The 22,974-nt window shown below is 38.0% G+C and overlaps 1 protein-coding gene across 1 annotated transcript in view; it reads right to left on the bottom strand.

Annotated features, from left to right (window-relative positions):
* LOC105744138 (synaptojanin-2-binding protein) overlaps positions 1-22,974 on the bottom strand; it is a 136,998-nt gene that overhangs the window by 38,353 nt on the left and 75,671 nt on the right. The window contains exon 4 of the mRNA XM_058293195.2: positions 9,798-9,869. Coding sequence (XP_058149178.1) covers positions 9,798-9,869 — 72 coding nt within the window. The remainder of the gene's footprint in view (positions 1-9,797; positions 9,870-22,974) is intronic.

Raw genomic sequence — 22,974 nt, 5'->3', positions numbered from 1 at the left:
ATGAGTGTGCAAATGTTCAAGTCCTTGCTTTCAATTCTTTTGGGTATATACCTAGTAGTGGGATTGCTGGGTCATATGGTAGTTCTACATGTAGCTTTCTGAAGAACCACCAAACTGTATTCCACAGTGGCTGCATCATTTTACATTACCACTAGCAATGAATGAGTGCTTCTATTTCTCCACATTCTCTCCAACACTTGTTATTTTCCATTTTTTTAAATAGCCATTCAAATGGATATGAAATGGTTCTCAATGTGATTTTGATTTGCATTTATCTAATGACTAATGATGTTGAGCATCTTTTCATGTGCTTTCTGGCCATTTGTCTATATTCCTTGGAGAAATGTCTGTTCAAGACTTCTGCTAATTTTAAAACTGGGTTCTTTGTATTTTTACTTGTTTAAATACTCTGGGTATTAATCCTTTATTAGATATGTGGTTTTCAAATATTTTCTCCCATTGTGTAGTTGACATTTTGCTTTCATGGTTAAAGCCCTTTGAGACACAAAAATTTTTAAAGTTTGATGAGATTTCATTTGCCTACAATATTTTTACTTTTATTGCTTGTGCTTTAGGTATAAAGTCTTAGAAACAACTGCCCAACACAAAGAAGATGCTCACCTAAGTTTTCTTCCAGAAGTTGGATAGTTCTGGTTATTATATTTAGGTCTTTGGTCCATTTTGAGTTGAGGTGACTTTGGTATGACACAGGGATATGGGTCTTCCTTTTTTTTTCAAATGGAAATCCAGTTTTCCCAGCACCATTTGTTGAAGAGACTATTCTTTTGCAATTGAGTATCTTTGCCAGCTTGTCAAAAATCAGTTGGCCAGAAATTTGAGGGTTGATTTCTAAGCTCTTAATTCTCTTCCATTGGTCTGTACATCCTTGTGCCAATACCATGCCTTTTTGATCACTGTGGCTTTGTAATGAGTTTTAATGTTGGGAAGTGTGAGTCCTTCAACCTTCTTTTTCAAGATGGCTTTATCTATTCAGGGCCCCTTATACTTCCATATAAATTTGATAATTGGCTTGTCCATTTCTGCAAAGAAGGTTGGTGAAATTTTGATTGGTATTGTGTTCAATTTATAAATTGCTTTAGGTAGGACCGACGTATTAATGATATTTACTCTTCCAATCCATGAACATGGAATGTACTATTTAAGTATTCTTCAATTTCTTTTAGCAGTGTTTTGTAGTTTTCTGTGTACAGGTCCTTTAGATTTATTCCTAGTTCTCTGATTTGTTTAGTTGCTGTTGTAACTGGAATATTCCATTTCCCCCTCTATTACTGATTTCTAGCTTCATTCTGTTGTGGTTGGATAATGTACAATGTATGATTTCAGTATTTTTTAATTTATCAAGACTTGTTTTGTGAACTAACATGGGCTATCATGGAGAATAATCCACATACACTCAAGAAGAAATGTTTTTGTGGGACAAAGTGTTCTATATATGTCTCTTAGGTCTAGCAGATTTAGAGCATTGTTCAAGTCTTTTTTTTTTTTTTTTCGTTCAAGTCTTTTATTGACTTACTGATCTTCTAACTAGATGTTCTATTCATTATTGAAGTGGTGTAGTAAATTTATCTACTGTTAATGTGGAACCATCAATTACTCCCTTCAAATCTGTCAGTACTTATGTCATATATTTTGGGGCTCTGCTGTTAGAGGCATACATATTCATAATTGTTATATCTTCTTATTGAATTAACTACTTTATAAGTATTTAATAATCACCTTTTTCTGTGATAACTGTTTGTGACTTAAAGTCTATTTTAACTGATATTAGTATAGCTATCCCAGTCCTTTTTTGGTTACTCTTGCATGGTATATATTTTTTTCCATCCTTTTACTTTCAACCTACTTGTATTGTTGAATTTAAAGTGAGTCTCCTGCAGACATTATACAATTGGGTCACATTTTTTCCCCCAAGATTGACTGATTGATTGACTGATTTATAATTTATTTCTCTCCCCTCCAGGTTGTCTGCTCTGTGTGTCTATTCACTGTGTGTTCTTCTGTGTCTGCCTGCATTCTTGTCATGTAGCACTGGGAATCTGTATCTCTTTTTGTTGCATCATCTTGCTGCGTCAGCTCTCCATGTGTGTGGTGCCACTCCTGGACAGATTGCGGTTTTTTTTTTTGCGTGGGGCAGCTTTCCTTATGGGGTGCACTCCTTGAGCATGGGGCTCCCCTATGCGAGGGACACCCCTGCATGGCATGGCACTCCTTGTGTGCATCAGTACTGCATGTGGGCCAGCTTACACACAGGTCAGGAGGCCCTGGGTTTGAACCCTGGACCTCCTATGTGATATGCAGATGCTCTATCAGTTGAGTCATTTCTGCTTCCCCACATTTTTTTATCTATTCTGCCAATCTATGCTTTTAAGATTAACAAGTTTGATCAATTTACATTTAAAGTCACTACTATTGCAGGACTTTCTTCTGACATTTGCTTTTTAGCCTTTGTATGTCTTATACAGTTTTTGGCCCTCAATTCTTCTGTTAATGCCTACTTTTACATTTATTTGACTTTTTACATTGTAATCATATTGAGTGCCAATACAATAATATTGGCATTTATAATTACCCAAATGGTTATGGTTACTATAGGTCTTCCTTTATGCTGATTTGAACCACTGCCTTTGTTCTTTCCTTTGATTCTAAAGAACTCCCTTTCACACTGCTTGCAGGGCAGGTCTAGTGGTGGTGAACTCCCACAGCTTTTGTTTATCTGAGAATGTCTCAATCCCTCATTTTTGAAAGAAAGTATCACCGGATATAAAATTCTTGGTTGGCAGTTGTTTTCTTTCATTACTTTAAGTATTTCAACCGACTACCTTCTTACCTCCATGGTTTCTAATGAGAAATTGGCATTCAATCTAAGTGGGATTTCCTTGTACGTAACATGTTGCTTTTCTCTTGCAGCTTTCAAAATTCTCTCTGGGTCCTTTGAATTCAACAGTTTGACCAATATATAATGCAGTGTATTTTCCTTCCTGTTTATTCCGGTTGGTGTTCTCTGGGCTTCCTGGATAAGAATAGTCACATCTTCTGCTAAGTTTGAGGGGTTTTTTGTCATTATTTCTTTTGACTATATTGCCCCTTTCTCTCTTTCTCATTCTGGGACTTCCATAGTGTGTATACTGGTATGCTTGATGGTGTCCCAGAGGTGTCTTAAGTTATTTTCACATTTTAAAATTCTTTTTTCTTTCTGTTCCTCAGCCTGACCCATTGCAAGTGTCTTGTCTTTGAGTTTGCTGATTCTTTTGTGAGCTCGAATCTGCTCTTGAAACTCTCCTGGATATTTTTCAGTTCAGTTATTGTGGTCTTCAACTCTAGTAGCTCTGTTTGGTTCCTTTGTAAAATGTCTATCCCTTTATTATAATTCTTACATTGCGCTCTAATTTCCTGATATTCTTTAGTGCTTTTGTTGCCAGATTTTCTCTAGGTTCTTGGCTAAGCTACGAAAAATGAATTTTATGTGCAAGTCAGTTGTTTGGCCAGTAATTTATTAAGGAAAGGAGGGAAGAAAAATGGGAGAAAATAATAGATCATAGGTCCCAAGTAGAGAGGAAAGGGGCTGAAAAGAGATAAAGAGGGTTGATTTACAGACTACAATTCCCCATTATTACAAATGCCCAGGTTTACTTGTGTGCTGATTCAGGTGGGGGAGGGGAGAAGGCAAGAACAGGGGCATTTTTGGTTCCCTGCTTGTTTTTTAAATCATTCATTATTATGCCCCTTTGCTAATGTTGTGGGAGGAGTCCCAGTTGTTTGCTGTTTTGATTGGTTATCCCACCCATCAATCCCCCAGGAGGTCCCAATAAGGCTCCTGGAGAATATCCGGGGCTTCTGCTGGCTTCCAGAGGAAATCTCCTTCCAAATGGAAGTTCCTACAGGTTCTTCCAGCAGCCACCTTGTGAAGTATCCATGGTCACATTTTTAATGGTGGCAGGATTTCAGCCAGGTTCCAGACGTGTCTACTGATCCCTAATCTAGCCTGCCTCACTTTCTCTGTATTTTCCTTCATCTCCTTGAGCATTTTAAAGATCTTTTTCTTAAAAGCTCTGTTTGCTATGTCCACATTTTGGTCTTCATCATTGGTGTTTTTGGATTTTTAACCTCTTCCATCATTTCCAGTATCTTGGTTTGTCTTGTACTCTTTTGTTGCACACAGTAAATTTTAAAATGTTAACTCTGGGATTTATTTCCTAAGATGTCTATTTCTTGATTTTGTAACCAGCTGGTGAGAAGACAACAGATTTTTTGAGCTTCAGTTCCCCATAACAGGTAGGTCTGCCCAAAGTGAATGCAGTATGCAGGTTTTCCCTATCTTGCTGGGCCTGTGACTTGTCAGGGGCCTTTTTTTTTTTTAAAGATTTACTTATTTCTCTCCCCTTCCCCGCCCTCGCCCAGTTGTCTGTTCTCTGTGTCTATTTGCTGTGTGTTTTTCTTTGTTCGCTTCTGTTGTTGTCAGTGGCACGGGAATCTGTATTTCTCTTCTTTTTATTGCGTCATCTTATTGTGTCAGCTCTCCGTGTGTGTGCAGCACCATTCATGGGCAGGCTGCACTTTCTTTCATGCTGGGCGGCTCTCCTTATGGGGCACACTCCTTGCGTGTGGGGCTCCCCTACGCGGGGACACCCCTGCATGGCACAGCACTCCTTGCGCGCATCAGCACTGCGCATGGGCCAGCTCCACACGGGTCAAGGAGGCCCGGGGTTTGAACCGCGGATCTCCCACGTGGTAGACGGACGTCCTAACCACTGGGCCAAGTCCGCTTCCCTTGTCTTGGGCTTTTGCTTGCTAGTTCTTTTGGATTTCCCTGTTTACAGGAGGTTGGTTGTACCCTCTGTTTCCCAGGAGACAAAATTCCCTCTCCCAAGTGTCTGAAGCTGACACTCCTTTGCCCCAGATTGACGGCCTGTATAGTTTCTATGACTCCTTTCATTGTCTCATGCTGCTTTTGTCTGGAGGGCAAGTTAGGGGAGGAAGGGCATCCAAGAGCCCTTTCTCAAGTCAGTCTTTCCCAGCTGAAAGTAGGCCAGGGACCCTGCAAGTGGGTACAGAAAAGCTCCAAATTGCCCTGGGAAGGGGTTCAGAAATGGTAACAAGAACTTCGTTCTTGGCTCCCTAAAGCTATGCTTTCCTGGTCTGCCCAGCAAATACAGTCTTTCAACTGTCTCCACAGCCCTGAGGAAGCACAGTACCTTTAAGTCTCCTCCTGTGCAGCATTTGTCTGGGGCAGGTCAAAACAATGGCTGGTGCTGCCTTTGTCCCAGGCAATTTGAACGGCTGTCCTCAGAGCTGGACCCCAGAAGATCCAAAGTTATCAGGGATCAGCTGTGTCTATCCCTGATCTTGGGGGAGAGGATTTTTTTTGTCCCTTTCTGTTACCAGCAAATTATCCAGGAGCTGGATCCCACAGTGTTCTCAGCAAGTGTTGGGGATGGGTACTGGCAGCCACTGCAAGAAGAAAGAAATTTATAGTTCTTTACTATAATTTATCAATCTCTTCCTCCCTCTCTTTCCTGGGTGCTATACAGTATTCTTCTAGACTCTGGAAGTTCAAAATGGTTGTTTTAGACAGTTTGTGCCTGTGTAGTAGTTGTTCTGGTGAAAGGACTGAATCCTGAAGCTCCCTACTCTGCCATCTTCTCACAATCCTTCCTAATCATTCTTTAAAGCCTTAATTCAAGAGTTAATTCCTTTAGCAAACCTTCTCTGGTTTCCCTTTACAAAGTCTAAACTATCTGCCTCTCCTTGAAATTATTTGTTATGTTTTAAGCATAATTCGAATATAGTATTTTACTGGGCATATTGTTATTTATATGTTGGGTACATTTTTATATGATATTAGATGTTCCCCTGTCTCAATTACGCTAAAAGCTTTGTAAAAACAAGTTTCTTAAATCTTTATCTGAAGAATCTGTCATTATTACATGAAAAATACTTAACTGTTTTAAAATATATATATGTCACTATACTTCCTAAAGTCAAATTACTGTAACTTTCATAAAATTATAATAGAGAAAGGGAAAAAACTGTTTGATAAAGTAATTGAGATGCTAAACAGAAACCTTTTAACACTGTTGAAAATTGCTCTATTCCCTCATATAAAGTATATATTCTTTATAAATTTAGTATTTATTATAATACCTACCGTCTATAAGACTATCTGGAGTTGATGTTTCTCTCAAACCATAAAATTAATTTAAAAAAATGAAAAGATATTTAATATACTTTAATCTCCCACCAATATTACTGAGGTCTCCTAATGTATTTACATGACATGGAAAAATATTCAAGTATCACATATGTTCCACAAAAATTACATACTTCTGAATGAATCAAATAATTCTTACGTGAATTCTTAATGAACGTTATTGAGAAATGACAGTAAGTGTGTAATCATAGACAGTAAGAATCCAAACTACACAAAATAGCCATGTGACCTTAGACAAGTTACTTAAGTGTTTTAGTTTGCTAAAGGCTACCAATGCAAAATACCAGAAATGGGTTGGCTTTTAAAATCTTACAGTTCTGAGGCCATGAAATTGTCCAAATCGAGGCATCATAAGAGATGCTGTCTCACCAAAGGTTGACTGCTGGCAATCCTGGACTCCTTCCATGTGACAAGGCATATGGAGGCATCTGCTTCTCCTCCAGGTCTCATCATCTCCGCCTCTGGCTCCTCTGTGGCTTCCTATTCCTCGAGCTTAGTCATGGGCAACCAGGCATATGGCTTTTCTCTTCTCTCTCCTGAAACTCATTGCTTCAGCTTCAGGCTGCTCTGCTGATTCCAGCCTCTGGTGTCTCTCAGCCTCTTAGGATTTCTCTTTCTGAGACTGCTGGCAATCCTGGAGTCCTTTTTCACATGCAGGGTAAAATGGCAACTCCCTTTCTCTGTGAGTTCCTGCATGTTTCTCCCTATTATAAAGAGCTCCAGTAAGTGGGCCAAGATGCACTCTGGATCATGCCTCACTGAAGGACTACAATCAACTGAATTCAATCCAATCAAAAGATCTCACACCCACAGAAATGGACCAATAAGAACACAATTCTCTGGAGTCCAAATAAAACACTCAAACCAACACACTTAGGTTCTCTGAGCCTCAGTTTTCTCACTCCAGTAAAATAAAGATAATAATGTATAACAACATGGGACTCTCTTCTCCCCCAGAAAAATAGCTAGAGTAAGGCTGAAACAGCCTGGAAAAAGATCTTCTAGGGTTTTTGGACACCAGGTGAAGGTTGGACACTGCCCAAAGGAGAGGGGGACAAAGGAGGGAAATCGTGATGACAGAACTGTGAGTTGAAATCAGTGGCTGCTGCTGCCAGCACCCTCCCCCACACTAAAGACACATTAGAATTCTCAGGCGTCTGGGCCTGCGGCTAGAGACAAAGGGGGCTCCAGCGATTCACCATCCCAGGAAAGGGTAGAGAGAGGGACATAGCCTAAACCTGACATGATCCAGTATTTAGAAAATTCTGAAGTATCCATGACTAAGCTACTTGAGTTAATACATGAGTTCAACAATGTGGCAGGATACAAGGTCAACAGGTAAAAATCAGTTATGTTTTTGTGCACTAGTATTGAACAATCTGTAGAGGAAATCGGGGAAAATTCCATTTACAATAGCAACAAAAAGATGCAAGTACCTAGGAGTTAATTTAACCAAAGAAGTACAGGACCTATATGCAGAAAATTACAAAACAATGCTAAAAGAAATCAAAAAAGACCTTTTTAAATGGAAAGATATTCCGTGTTCATGGATTGGAAGAATAAATATTATGAAGATGTCAATCTTACCCAAACTGATTTATAGATTCAATGCAATACCAATATCTTACCCAAACTGATTTATAGATTCAATGCAATATCAATCAAAATTTCAACAGTCTACTTTACAGAATTAGAAAAGGCATTTGGAAGGGAAAGTGCATCCAAATAGCCAAAAGCATTCTAAAAAAGAAAAGTGACATGGGAGGAATTTCACTGCCTGACCTTGAAATGTATTACAAAGCTACAGTGGCCCAAATGGCATGGTACTGGCATAAAGATAGACACATCAATCAGTGAAATAGAATTCAAAGTCCAGAAATAAACCCTCATCTCTACAGTCAACTGTTTTTGACAAGCCTACCAAGTCTATGTTAACATGACAAAACATTATCGTCAACAAATGGTGCTGGGAAAACTGTATAGCTACAATCAACAGAATGAAAGAGGAGCCCTATCTTACTCCCTATACAAGAATCAACTCAAAATGGATCAAAGACCTAAATATAAAAGCCAGTGCCATAAAACTACTAGAAGAAAATGTAGGGCAACATCTTCAAGACTGTACACCCAAAGCAGGGGCAACAAAAGAAAAAATAGATAAATGGGTCCTTCTCAAAACTGAACACTTTTGCACCTCATGGGGCTTTGTCAAAAGGGTGAAAAGGCAGCTGACTCAATGGGGGAAAATACTTGGAAATCACATGTCCGGTAAAAGATGTTACAACTAAAAGACAACGCAATTAAAAAGTGGACCAAAGACTTGAAAAGACATTTGTTGAAAGAAGAAATACAAATCCAAAAAAAAAAACCACAGGAAAAAATGCTCAACATCACTAATGATTAGGGAAATGCAAATCAAAACTACAATGAGATATCATTTCATACCTATCAGAATGGCCACTGTTAAAAAGACAGAAAGCTACAAGTGATGGAGAGGATGTGGAGAGATAGGAATGCTTATTCACTGTTGGTGGGAATGCAGAATGGTACAGCCACTGTAGTGGGCTGTTTCACAGTTCCTAAAAAAATTTGAATATTGACTTGCCACATGATCCGGCAATATCATGAGTTGGTATATACCCAGAAGAACTGAGAACAGTAACATGAACAGACATCTGCACACCAATGTTCACGGCAGCATTCTCCACAATTGCCAAAAGTTGGAAACAACCCAGGTGTCCATTAATAGATGAATGGATAAACAAACTGTGGTCTATTCACACGATGGAATATTATGCAGCTGTAAGAAGAACTGAAGTCATAAAGCATATGACAACATGGATGAACCTGAAGGACATTATGCTGAGCAAAGGAAGCCAGACACAAAAAGACAAACGATTACATTATTATGTATGATTGCATTATTATGAACCAAATATATTGCGTAACACACTGTATTATTTTTTAAAAATTATATGTAACCAGTACATTTAATTGAGAATTGTATTTTTATTCAATTGTGTTTTCCTTTTCTTTTTAAATTATCATTTATATTTTCAATTATTAAATGTACAAAATAAAGTAAAAAAATAAGATAATAATGTATATAAAGGAACTAATCCAGTCCTACCATAAAGGAGAAACTATAAAAGCAAGGTATCATTATTCATAATGAAAATAATTTTACTTATGAGTTACTAAAGCTACATATTAATATAATTTATGAAATTACTGGCAATCACATGAAATACTAATATAAAATGACTGAGGAAACAAAATGAAATTGGTACCCTATGTTATTTACTCCCTTCTAAATCCTAAAAACAACTGAACCAGCACATATTTAATGGGGAAAATCTAACCATATTTTAAATTTTCTAGCAAAGAAGAAGAAAATTTATAAAATTCTTGACATTTCATAATTCACTTTCATATAGTCATTAACATAATTTTAAAGAGTATGACAGAGCCTAAAGATCGTATATTAGCCTTGTAAAGCATGAAAAACTTCAAACTGCATATACTTCCCTTAAGTAGACTCATGTCAAACTCCAATTATAGTTCTTACTTTTATCTTTACAGCATCATATCGGATTTGTGAAAACTCACGGAGACCAAAAGAACCTCCAACAATCAGCAACTGAAACAAAGAAAAGAAACCATCAGAGAGGAATTACAGAATTCAGTCTATGGATTACTATGTAAATATCAATAGAGACATATTCTACAAGATCCTAAAGATTATTTTTCCTAGTAATTTGTCATTCATCTTTTCAGTTGATAGAAACAAGCACTGTATGTAGAATCAGTCTGTTTCTCACTGTATACCCTGGGAACCATTTTAGCCTATCATTACCATATACGACAATCACTATCCCATACCTGTACTAGATCTTAGAATTTAAATGACATAGTCACAAGCATTATTTCAGTTGATCCTTACAATAGGCCATGAGCTAAGGAAAAGAAAATTCCATTTAACAGATAAAGAAATAAAAGCAACATGGGATTTGCCCATGGTTTTACTGAGTAAAAACAGGAATAAAACTCTAGCTTTGTTTCTTCAAGACCAGAATTCCTTCAATTTTATAATTTTGCAAGATAAATCACATGGAGAACCTTTTTTTCCCATTTTCTTACCCAATGAAAAAAGAATCTCATGAAATATGCCACATTTCTTAATATGTGGATACCTTGAAAATATTCTCTGAATTGTCATTGCTGCTTTACCATTTCTTCCAATAATCGAACAGACTTTAGTCCCTCATCCTAGAGCCATCTGGAATAATGTTTGATCCTGACCTTCCTTTTTTGTCAATAAATTTATATTAATAATTTAAATAAAGAATATAAAACATAAAATTTTATCATTTTGAAGTTGGGAATACCAGGATTTGAATTCAAAACTCACTAGATCCAAAAATTTAAAACTTTTATCCTGACAAATAAGTAAAATAAAAACAACAGAAATCAAAGGATAGCAAATCAGGAAAAATGTCTGTAATATAAGAAGCTAATATCTGCAAAATTATTATGTAAGAATTCCTTATAAGCAAAGTAACTTGTAGTCTCTTAATTTCAATGTTAAGACACTAGCCTGGTTTTTTCCTACCTCCTTCTCACTCTCCTTTTATTCATTCATCCTCACCTACCAACCTCAGAACGCCAGAGTACCCCAAAGGCTCAGTCTTCAGTCCTCTTTTACCTGTTCTTTTTTTTTTTCTTCTCCAGAAACTCCTACAGAGTTCTAATACATTCGTCTCCTTAAAGCATAGTAACAGGATTTCTCATTTTTAACATACATTTTTTTGTTTGTTTTTTTAAAGATTTATTTTTTATTTATTTCTTTCCCCTCCCCCCCTTCGTTGTCTGCTCTCTGTGTCCATTTGCTGTGTGTTTTTCTGTGTCTCCTTGTATTCTTGTCAGCAGCACAGGGAATCTGTGTCTCTTTTTGTTGTGTCATCTTGCTGTGTCAGCTCTCCATATGCGCGGCGTTGCTCCTGGGCAGGCTGGATTTTTTTCGCGCTTGATGACTTACGGGGCGCACTCCTTGCACATGGGGCTCCCTTACATGGGGGACACCCCTGCATGGCATGGCGCTCCTTGCGCACATCAGCACTGCACGTGGGCCAGCTGACCACACGGGTCAGGAGGCCCTGGGTTTGAACCCTGGACCTCTCATGTGATAGGCGGACGCTCTATCTGTTGAGTCAAGTTCACTTCCCAACATATGTATATTTCCAATATCTCAGGCAAAGGCCCTTACTACACCTGAAAATAGTATAGCTTGCATTTCTATATAGAAGAAATGGTTCATGGAGATGAAATTTCAAATCTTTATTCACTGGTTCAACTACATTGTGCATATTCAGTTGATTCACAATGGCTAAACTATGGTAAGGTGAAGCTGACCTTCGATATACAAATAAGGTTCCTTCTATATCAGTCTTCTCCCTCTGATTGGCCTTGGGGCAAAGGTGTACAGAGCAACCTGGCACATGATGTCTGCGATGGTGGTGATGTAGGGGTCGTGTTGCTTCAGGGCCGCCAGGCTCATCTCCTGCCCAGCTCGACTCAGCAACTCCATCTTGAATCCCCTACCTAGTCTCAATTAACACTCAGTCCTCTAGGTGATGCTCTCCAGATCTTTTGATTTAAATAACTTCAGTATCCTAACAATAACCAAATGTATATTTTCCATGAGAAATATCCCACTGAACTGAAAATCTGCCTTCCTATTTGATATTTCCACTAGAAAGTCAAACAGGTATATAAAAATTAACGTTTAAGGGAAGTGGCTGTGGCTCAATCAGTTGGGCTCCCGTCTACCTTTACCATATGGGAGGCCCTGGGTTCACGTCCCAGGGCCTCCTTGTGAAGGCAGGCTCACCAGCAAGCGCTGTGGGGTCCTCTTAATTTCCTGGCACCCTGGCTCAAACTAAGACTTACTACTAGCAATGCTTTGGCCAGGTTACCTATCAGCAGGAGAGAGGGTCTCACAACAGTCACAAATAAGGCCCAGGCAGCCACCCTACAGGAGCCCACAAAGTCACTTTCCTGAAGTGTCCCTGCCCCAACTCCAACATTAAAGGGCCAATCCCTGCTCCTTCAGGAATTTTGAGTATTTTAAGAATTCTTATTCAACAGCATCATCTAGCAGTGGCTTTTTGCTCTCACTTTCAGAGCTGTAGTTATTTTTTAAATTTTTTTTGTTTTTTTATTTAAAATTTTTATTGTTTCTTTTTAAAGATACATATATCACAAAAAATGTGCTGCCTGGCCCACAAGCGCTGCAGAAAGCCGACTCAGAAGGTGATGCAACAAAAAGGGAGACAAGCAAAAACACAAAAGAGCATGCAGTGCATGGACACAGAGAGCAGACAACAGCCGAGTTGCAAGAGGGGGAGGAAATAAATAAAAAAATAAATACAGACACAGAAGAACACACAGTGAATGGACACAGAAATCAGACAGCAAGCAAAAAGCCATAAGGGGTGGGGGGGATTAACGTTTAAAACATAACTCTCGAGAAGCGGATTTGGCTCAATGGATAGAGTGTCAGCCTACAGGATGGGAGGTCCAGGGTTCAAACCCAGGACCTCCTGATCCTGACCCATGTGATGAGCTGGCCCATGCACAGTGCTGATGCATGTAAGGAGTGCTGTGCCACGCAGTGGTTTCCCCCGCATTGGGGAGCCCCATGCGCAAGGAATGCACCCCATAAGGAAAGCCGACAGCGTGAAAAAAGTGCAGCCTGCCCAGGAGTGGTGCCGCACACATGGAGAGCTGACACAGCAAGATGATGCAACAAAAATAGACAGAGATTCCCAGTGCCGCTGACAAGAATGTAAGTAGACACAGCAAATGACATAGCAGACAGCTGGGGGGGGGCGGGAAAGGGAGAGAAATAAAATTAAATAAATAAATAAAACAGAACTCTTGATTCCTACCCAAACCCTCTTTCTGTCCCAACATACCCCTAATCAGTCACATCTTAGCAAGTGTCAATCACTGTCATCTAGTTACTCAAACCAACCTCTTTAGAGTCATTTTTAGGTCCTCCATATATTCTAGATGGAATGCTGGAGAAGCCTGCAACCTGGAATGAGAATGGCTACAGACTCCCAACCAACCAACCAAACAAACAAAACGCCCAAAAAGCCGACTCCTAGCAGTTAAAGGATCAGGAAAAAGGCAGCCTAGCAGAATAGAAAACTTTTTTGACAATACTCACCCTACTTCAGCCAAACACCAAAAAAAAACACTGCTTCCCAACCCCATTCCACCCCCTACCTATGTTCGCAGGGCTGAGGAGGGAGCCGGACTTTCAGACCCACATGGTTACAACAAGCCAGGGTGAGGTGGTGTGAATTAGAGCTCCACTTTTGCAGGGGTGGTGTCAGGAGGGCACATCCCACAGAGCAACAGAGAAGCAAAAACTAGGCAGTAAAGATTGTGCTAGTTGGCACTATGGTTGGTTGGGTAGCAACAATGGGTCCCTCAGCAGGGAGCTGAATTTCACCTTCCCCTGGCAGCAACTAGCTTGGAGAGAGGTGATACAAGCCAACACTACTCTTTCGCAGTGGTGGTGTCAGTATTAACAAAACTGTACTTTAGTTAATGAAAGCTACTCCTAGAGACTTCTCATTACAAGAGTTCTGGAACTTCTTTGAAAAGTGAAATGCTTTAAACTTATCAGAATAGTTTAGAACTCAAAAAGCTGTGGTAACAATCATCACAGCCTTTCTTTGAGGTATGCATTAGATGTCCTGAATATAAAAATAAATAAAACCATGCACTGGCCTGCAAGACTCATAATCTAAAAAAAGGTAGACAGGATCTAATGTAATAATATTGGAGAATTTAGATAATAAATTATAAATTCTGTCACTGTGTGACACAATTCAGTGAGGCACAGCATCTAAAAATGACAACACAGGAAACAGCAGGTAAGAAAGACTTCTTAGAAGACATGGGACCTAAAGTGAGATTATGAAAATGAACAGCAATTAGCAGAGCAAAGGGTCAAGGGGAAGAGCATGTCAGACAGAGGGTTCAACATGTGCAATATACAGAAATGCAACACCTGCAAAAGAAAGACAGGAGCAGGGATCAAGTGAGAGCTCCACCAGCACTGGGCAGCTTGGAAAGCAGGACAGGGGAAGTGCTGGCCATCCTGCAGACCCAGCAGCTCCTATCCCCTCAAGCAGGTCTCACCAAGAAGTCTGGGAAAGTGCACTCCATTTCCCTGTCAGCAATGGAGCAGGAATCCCAGTGACACCAGGTGAACAATGGAGACCAGATTACTGCAAGGGCTCTGGAACCTAAATTATCATTGAAAAGCAAGCCCCCAAAAGTAAAGCCTGCTAGAGTAGAAGTTTTAAATAGGATACAAAGTTTCTTACAATGATATTCGAAACGTCCAAGATACAATCAAACTCTACTTATAAAAAAAGGAAAAACAGGAAGAAAAAAAAACTGAATTAGAAAAGACTAACAACAATTAGGGAATGAACTATGGACTAAAGTAGACTTATTGGTATTCTACTATAGACTTACTGAGAGTCTAGCAATGGAAGAAATTATATCGCTGATGTGGAGGCAGTGGCCACTGGAGGTTCTGAGAGCAGGGAGAGGGAAAAACAGGTATAATACAGGGGCATTTTTGGGACTTGGGTATTGTCCTGAATGACATTGCAATGACAGATACAGGCCATTATATATTTTGCCATAACCTAGAGAATTGAGTGTAAGAGAATGTATAAATTACAATGTAAACTTTAATCTATGCTTAGTGGCAATACTCCAAAATGTGTTCATCAATTGCAATGAATGTACCAAACTAACAAAGGATATTGTTAATGTGGGAAAATGTGGGAGGTGCAGGGAGCAGGGCATATGGGAATCCCCTATGTTTATGTAACATTTATGTAACCTAAGTTTAAAAAAAAAATAGGAGTAACATGGTGGCATTTTCAGGACACTGGAATTGTTCTGAATGATGTTGCAGTGACGGATACAGGCCATTATATATCTTGTCATAACTTACAAAAATGTGTGGGAAAGAGTTTAAACTATAATGTAAACTATAATCCACATTTCGTGGCAATGCTCCAATATGTGTTCATCAATTCTAACACATGTACCACACTAATGAAGAATGTCGTTAATTTGGGAAAGCATGGAAGGGGTAGGAAGCGGGGCATATGGAAATCCCCTACAATTTTTATGTAACATTTATGTAATCTAAGTATCTCTTAAAAAATTTAAAAAAAAATTAAAAATATGTATGAAGACTACCAGCAGATGCTAGCATGGATAAATCAAGATGTTGGAATTATCTCAAAAGATTTAAAAGCAACCATCATAAAAGTACTTCAATGAGCACTTACAGATGTTCTTGACATAAAGAAAAATTTAGAAAATCTCACCAAAAAAACCGAAGATATAAAAAAGAACCAAAGAATTAAGTCAGTGAAGGGTGGAGTGAAAATCTTCTGCATAAGATCAGCAAGAATACTAGAAAAAATCTCTCAGAAACAACTTTTTTCAAAACTCTGAAAATTAAATAAAGGTTGCAGCAATCTGGGGAGCAAAAAGTGACTGAATTTCAGCAAGAAAGCACATTTTGTGGCTTTTACTTGCTCTATACACCCCACGCACACCTCCCTTTCTCCACCAGCTCCAAGGTAGCTTTGAAAACCAAGTCTGCAATCCAAAGCCTGATAAAAGTAACAGGCTGGCAAATACTGGAGGGACAGAATGGATTTGGACCACTTTAAAATCCCATTTCTAGATAACTGTCATTATTTGAACTGTCTAGTGGATCCCAGGAAGAGCCCACTGACAAGGCTGTCTTCAGTGATCTGACTCTGAGCTCAACCAGTACAAACAGACTCTCCCAAAAAGGCATTTGTTTAAAAAAAAAAATTCGGTAGCAATTATTTAGATTTTGGCTGCCTGAGGTGGCAGATGACAGGACAAACACTAGGTTAAACAAAAAACTTACATGGAAAATATGGAAAGTAAGAAATCCATAGAGTGGGATTGAAGCCCCCTCTGAACTAGAGGTGTAATGGGTTATCACCATCCCAGAATCCTCAGGATAGGGGGATGAATTACAGACTAAAGTAGACTTACTAGTAGTCTACATAGATGTATTGTGAATCTAGCAATGAAAGAGGTTATATCACTGATATGGAGGCAGTGGCCATTGGAGTTTCTGAGGGGAAGGAGAGGGAAAAAGAGGTGTAATATGGGGGCATTCCAGGGATTTGGGAATTGTCCTGAATGACACTACATCAACAGATAAAGGCCATTACATATCTTGCCATAACCTACAAAATTGTGCAGAAGAGAGTATAAACTACAATGTAAACTATAATCCATGATTAGTGGCAATACTCCAAAATGTGTTCATCAATTGTAATGAATGTACTACACTAATGAAGGATGTTGCTAATGTGGAAAAATGTGGGAGGGGTAGGAAGCAGGATATATGGGAATCCCCTGTTTTTTATGTAACTTTTATGTAATCTAAGTACCTTTAAAAAGAAATCCATAGAGGACTTTGAAAAGCTCAAACATATTCCTGGGGCTCTAAGGCTACATGCACAGAACAATGAGCATACCCAAAGCAGGGGCATGCTCAGTAAAGATCTGCTAAGGCCCAAAACTCTCATCTCTCAGACCTTGGGGTTCTACGCAAGCACAAAGTGAAGCCTAGGATGGGGTTGAAAACTGTCTAGCTGGGTATTGAAGGCATACCCAAATAAGCACACAAGAGCCCCTTGCAGAGACTGGGAGACTTACTGGTTCCAGGTGTTTAAGGAAGTCTGTCCAATAAAAAGACAAAAAGCCCAATTTAAAAATGGGCAATGGATTTGAATATTTATCCAAAGAAGATATACAAATATCAATAAGCATGAAAGGATGCTCAACATCATTAGTTATTAAGATAAATCAAAACCATAATGAGATACCACTTCACATCCACTAAGAAGGGTATAATTAAAACAATGGAAAGCAACAAGTGTCAGTGAAGATGCAGAGAAATTGGAACCCTCATATATACAGCTACTTTGGAAAATCATTTAGTGGTTCCTCAGAAAGTTAAATATGACCTAGCAGGGAAACAGACTTGGCTCAATGGATAGGGTGTCCACCTATCACATGGGAGGTCCACGGTTCAAACCCAGGACCTCCTTGACCTGTGTGGAGCACGCCCACGCGCAGTGCTGATACACGCAAGGAGTGCTGATGCTCACAAGGAGTGCAGTGCCACGCAGGGGTGTCCCCCGCATAGGGTAGCCCCACGTGCAAGGAGTGTGCCCCGTAAGGAGGGCTGCCCAGTGCGAGAAAAGCACAGTCTGCCCAGGAGTGGGGCCGCACACATGGAGAGCTGACGCAGCAAGATGACGCAACAAAAAGAGACACAGATTCCGGGTGCCGCTGACAAGAATAGAAGCAGACACAGAGAACACAGCGAATGGACACAGATAGCAGACAACTGGAGTGAAGGGGCGGGGGTAGAGGGGTGGGAGGAGAGGTAAAAAAATTACCTAGCAATTCCACTCCTAGATATACACCCAAGAGAAATGAAAACAGACATCCCCATAAAAACTTGTACATGAATGTTCACAGCAGCATTACTTGCAACAGCCAAAAACACAAATAATCCAAATATGCCCATTAATGGATAAGTGGATTTTAAAAAGTGGTATATCTAAACAACGGAATATTATATTACTATAGAATGAAGTATTAACACATTACAACATGAATGAATCTTAAAAACATTGTTAAGTAGAAGAAGCCAATCACAAAAAAGCATGTTGTATTATTCCATTAATATAAAATTTACAGAATAGGCAAATCTATAGAAACAAAAAGGTAGATTAGTGGTTGCCTAGGGCTTCTGTGTGTTTTTGGGATGGGGGATAGAAGAGAATGAGAATTTTTCTGAATGACACTACAATGGCGGATATAGGCCATTGAACGTTTTGTGAAAACATATAAAAATGTGCAGTGCAAAGTGTAAACTATAATGTAAACTACTGACTATGATTAGTAGCAATGCTTCAATGTGTTCCTCAATTGTAATAAAAGTACCACACTAATCAAAGATGTTGTTAATGGAGAGAAGTGTGACAGGCGGAGGGGGTGGGGTATATGGGAATCCCCCTATATTTACAATGTATCATTTATGTAATCTAAAGTTTCTTTAAAAATAAAATAAATTTTTTTTCAAAAAGAAGAGAAAAGGAAGTAACTACTATCAGGTATAGGATTTCTTTTTGGAGTGACAATTTTTTAAAAATTAGATTGTAGTAAGGACTGCATAAGTCTGTGAATTCACTAAAAACACTGATTGCATTACTTTCAATGAAATTTTCAGTATGTAATTATATCTCAACAAAATATATTTTTTTAAAGAATAAGTGAATGCTATTAACAACTTTATGCTCATAAATGCAGCAACTAGAAGAAAATAGACCAATGACTCAAAACCAATGAGCTACCAAAATTCAACCAAGATGAACTATATAATCTGAATAGTCCAATACCACTAAAGAAATTAAAATCATAATTATAAGGCTTCCCCAAAAGAAATCCTTAGTCCCAGAAAGTTTCACTGGCTAATTCTATAAACATTTAAAGAAAAATTAACACCTATTTTATGTATGCAACTGATTTAATGAGGCTAATGTTATCTTGATACCAAAATCAGACAAAGATGCACAAAAAAAGAAAACTACAGATTAATATCTCATGCAAACTTAGATGTAAAAATTGTTCACAAAAATTTGCATTTAAATTCATCAAACATCAAAAGAACTATATATTATAACCACTTAGTATTTATTCCACCTTTGCAAGTCTAGTTCAGTGTTTAAAAAAAATCAATGTTATCTGACTTAACAGGTTAAAGTATATGATTATACCAAATGATACAGAAAAAGCATTTAATAAAATGTGACAAGCATTCATGATAAAAAGTCTCAACAGACTAAAATAGAAGTGAACTTCTTCAGCTTGATAAAGAGCATCTACAAAAATCTTTAGTGTAGAAAATGGTAAAAAATGGAATGCTTTCTCTAACATCAAGAACAAAACAATAATGCCTGCACACCACTCTTTTTCAACATAGTGCTGGAAGTTCTAGCTAGTGCAATAAGTCAGGAAAAAGAAATAAAAGGCATGAACGTGGGAAAGGAAGAAGTAAAACTGTCCCTATATGCAGATATATGACATGATTGCTTATGAGAAAATCCAAAAATCTAGGAAAAAATTTCCAAGGACTAAGAAGTGAGTCCAGCTAGGTTACAAAACACAGGATCAATACACAAAAATCAAACACATTTCTATATATTAACAATGAGCACGTAGCAACTAAAATTAAAAAGACAATCTCATTACAATCACACCAAAGAGGGAAGCAGATGTAGCTCAACTGATAGAGCATCTGCTTACCATATAGGAGGTCCAGGGTTCAAACCCAGGGCCTCCTGGCTTGTGTGGTGAGCTAGCCCATGCGCAGTGCTGCTGCATGCAAGGATTGCTGTGCCACACAGGGGTGTCCCCCATGTAGGGGAGCCCCACACGCAGGAGTGCCACCCTGCACGAAGAAAGTGCAGCCCAACCAGGAGTGGCACCGCACACATGGAGAGCTGACGCAGTAAGATAACACAGCAAAAAGAGACATAGATTCCCGGTGCCGAGAATGCAAGAACACACAGAAGAACACACAGTAAATGGACACAGAACAGACAAGGGGGGCGGGGGGAATAAATAAAAAGAAATCTTAAAAAATAAAATATTTAGATATAAATCTAAAACACATTTACAGAATTTGTTGAGTATCTCAAAATACTGATAAAAGAAATCAAAGACCTAAATAAATGAAACATACCATGTTCATGATTAGAAGGCTCAACATTGTGAAAATGTCAACTATCCTCTAATTGCTATATAGGTTTACCAAAAATATCCATCACTATTCCAGGAAAGTGTTTTGTAGACAGAGACAAGATTATTCTAAATTTTATATGGAAAGGCAAAGGAACTAGAGTAGTTTAAACAATTATGAAAAAGAATAAAGTGGAGGAAATCACTCTTCCTAATGTCAATTTTACTTTATAGCTACAGTAATCAAGACAGTCCAGGGAGAGACACATAGATCAACAGAGCAGAATAAAGAACCCAGAAGTAGACCCAATCAAATATGTCCAACTAACTTGGCAAAGGTGCAAAAATCATTTCAGTAGAAGAAGGATAAACTTTTCAACAAATGATACTTGAACAATCGGACATTACAGACCAAAAAACAAAAACGGAAAATAAAAACTCCACCTGCATCTCATATCTTATACAAAAATTAACTCAAAATGCATAACAGACTTAAATGTGAAATGTAAAGCTCTAACACTTTTAGACAAAAAACAGGAGGATTTTGGGGCACTCAAGATAGATGAAGAGTTCTTAGCCTTGATATCTAAAGCAAAAGTTATAAAAGAAACATTGATAAATGTTCCATCGAAATTAAAAATTTCAAACTTTTGCTCTGTGAAATATATCATTGGGAGGATGAATAGACAAGCTACAAAATGGTAGAAAATATCTGCAAACCATCTATATATTAGATGACTTTTATCTAGAATATTTGAAGAACTCTCAAAACTCAATAATATAAAAACAAAGAATCCACTTAGGAAATGGGTAAAAGACACGAAGAAACCCAAAAAGGATATACAAATGTCAAATAAGCATATGAAATGATGTTCAATAGCATTAGTCAGTAGAGAAATGCAAGTTAAATCAAAATGAGATATCATTACACACCGACCAGAAGGCTAAAATATAATTTTAAAAAAGTGAATAGTGCATGCTGGTGAGGATGTAAATACTAGATCACTCATACATTTCTGGTGGGAATATAAAATGGTTCAGCTATTCTGGAAAACAGCTTAACAGTTTCTTATAAAACTAATCATTCATTTATCAAACAGCCCAGAAATTATACTCTTGGGTATTTATCTCAGAGAAATGAAAGTTTATGTTCACATAAAAACCTGTATACAAATGTTCATAACAATGTTATTTATAATAGCTCCAACTGGAAACAACTCGGATGTCCTTCAAAGGGGAATCACTAAATAAACTGGTACATCCATATCATGGACTATTACTCATCAATATAAAGGAACAAATTATGAATAAAGGTCACTAATGGGATGAATCTAAAGGGAATTTTAGTCAGTGGGGGGTGGAGTGGGGAGAGGAACAGTCCCAAAGGTTGCCTACTATATGATTCCATTTACATAACATTTTTAAAATAAAATTATAAAGTTGGAGAACAGATTAGTGTCTGCCAGGGGTTAGGGATGAGGGTGGGCAGATATGGCTAATAAGGGGTTTCAAGAAGCAATCTTGTAATGGAACAGATCTTTATCTTGATTGTGGTGATATATGAATCCATACATGATAAACTTGCACAGGATTATATACACACACACAAAGGAGTATATGTGAACTGGTGAAATCTGAATAAGCCCTGTGGGTTGTACTAGTGTCAATTTCTGGTTTCCATATTGCACTACAGTTATGTAAAATGTTACCACTGGACAGAATTGGATGAAGGGTATATGGAACCTCCCTCTCTCTATATATTTTTTAACTTCTTGTGAATATAAAAATTATTTCAAAATAAAAAGTTAAAAGAAAGAGACTTGAGAGAACATGTTTCTAGAGCTATTTGAAAGAGTTCAGTAGAGCTAAAACTGCACAAAGTACAAAATGGCACAAAGCAAAAAAATTGCTAGAATTGAGGCAAGGCAAAAAAAAAAAACCAAAAAACTCAGGCCAAACATTTTGTATGTCAGGTCAAGGAGTTTAGATTTTATTCTTTAGACAGTGGGGAAATTTCCAAAGGATTTAAAAAGTTGTCTTTTGAAATCAGACTTGTATTTGAGAAAACTCAATTTAGATAAAAGTGATGAAGAGTAGATTGGAAACAAGGAAATCAGTGAGGTATTTGAAGAAATGAATGTTGAGAAATGGCTGAATCCTAAATTAAGGTGGTGGAAAGTAAAATAGTTGATAGAATGGAGACATTTTTAAGAGAGAAAATAAATTGAGATCTGGGTGCTCTCTGGTTATGGTGGATGAGGAAGCTGGAAGGGAAACCAAGCTTGGAGAAGAAACCTAAGTTCAGTTTTGAACAAGTGCAAATTAAGTGCGTTAGGATGGAATCCTGTAGAACATAAATTAAGCATAGGCTAAAGGAAGGTCATGAAGCAGTATGAAAAAAAAAAGTTGCTAGAGAGTTGGAAAGACATTAAAAGAAGAGAGGATTTATGTAAGATAATTTTCAAAAAGGAGGGAGTTAAGACAACTTACAGAATGGAAGAAAATATTTAGGAACCACATATCCAATAAGGGTTTTATAACCAGAATATATAAAGAACCTCTAAAACTCAACAACAAAACACAAACAGCCCAATTAAAAAATGGGTAAAGGATTTGAAAAGGCATTTCTCCAAAGAAGATACACAAAAGGCCAAAAAGCATATAAAAAAGATACCAAACATCACTAGCCTTTGGGGAAATACAAATAAAAAATGCAAATGCAGTGAGATACTATTTCACACCAACTAGAATAGTTTTTTTAAAACCTGAAAAGATCAATTGTTAGCAAGGATGCAGAACCCTCTTTCATTGTTGGGTGGAATGTAAAACGGTGCAGC

Source organism: Dasypus novemcinctus, chromosome 3 (assembly GCF_030445035.2).
Source record: "Dasypus novemcinctus isolate mDasNov1 chromosome 3, mDasNov1.1.hap2, whole genome shotgun sequence".
Taxonomy (NCBI): Eukaryota; Metazoa; Chordata; class Mammalia; order Cingulata; family Dasypodidae; genus Dasypus; species Dasypus novemcinctus.
This window is presented reverse-complemented; position numbering and strand designations above follow the sequence as displayed.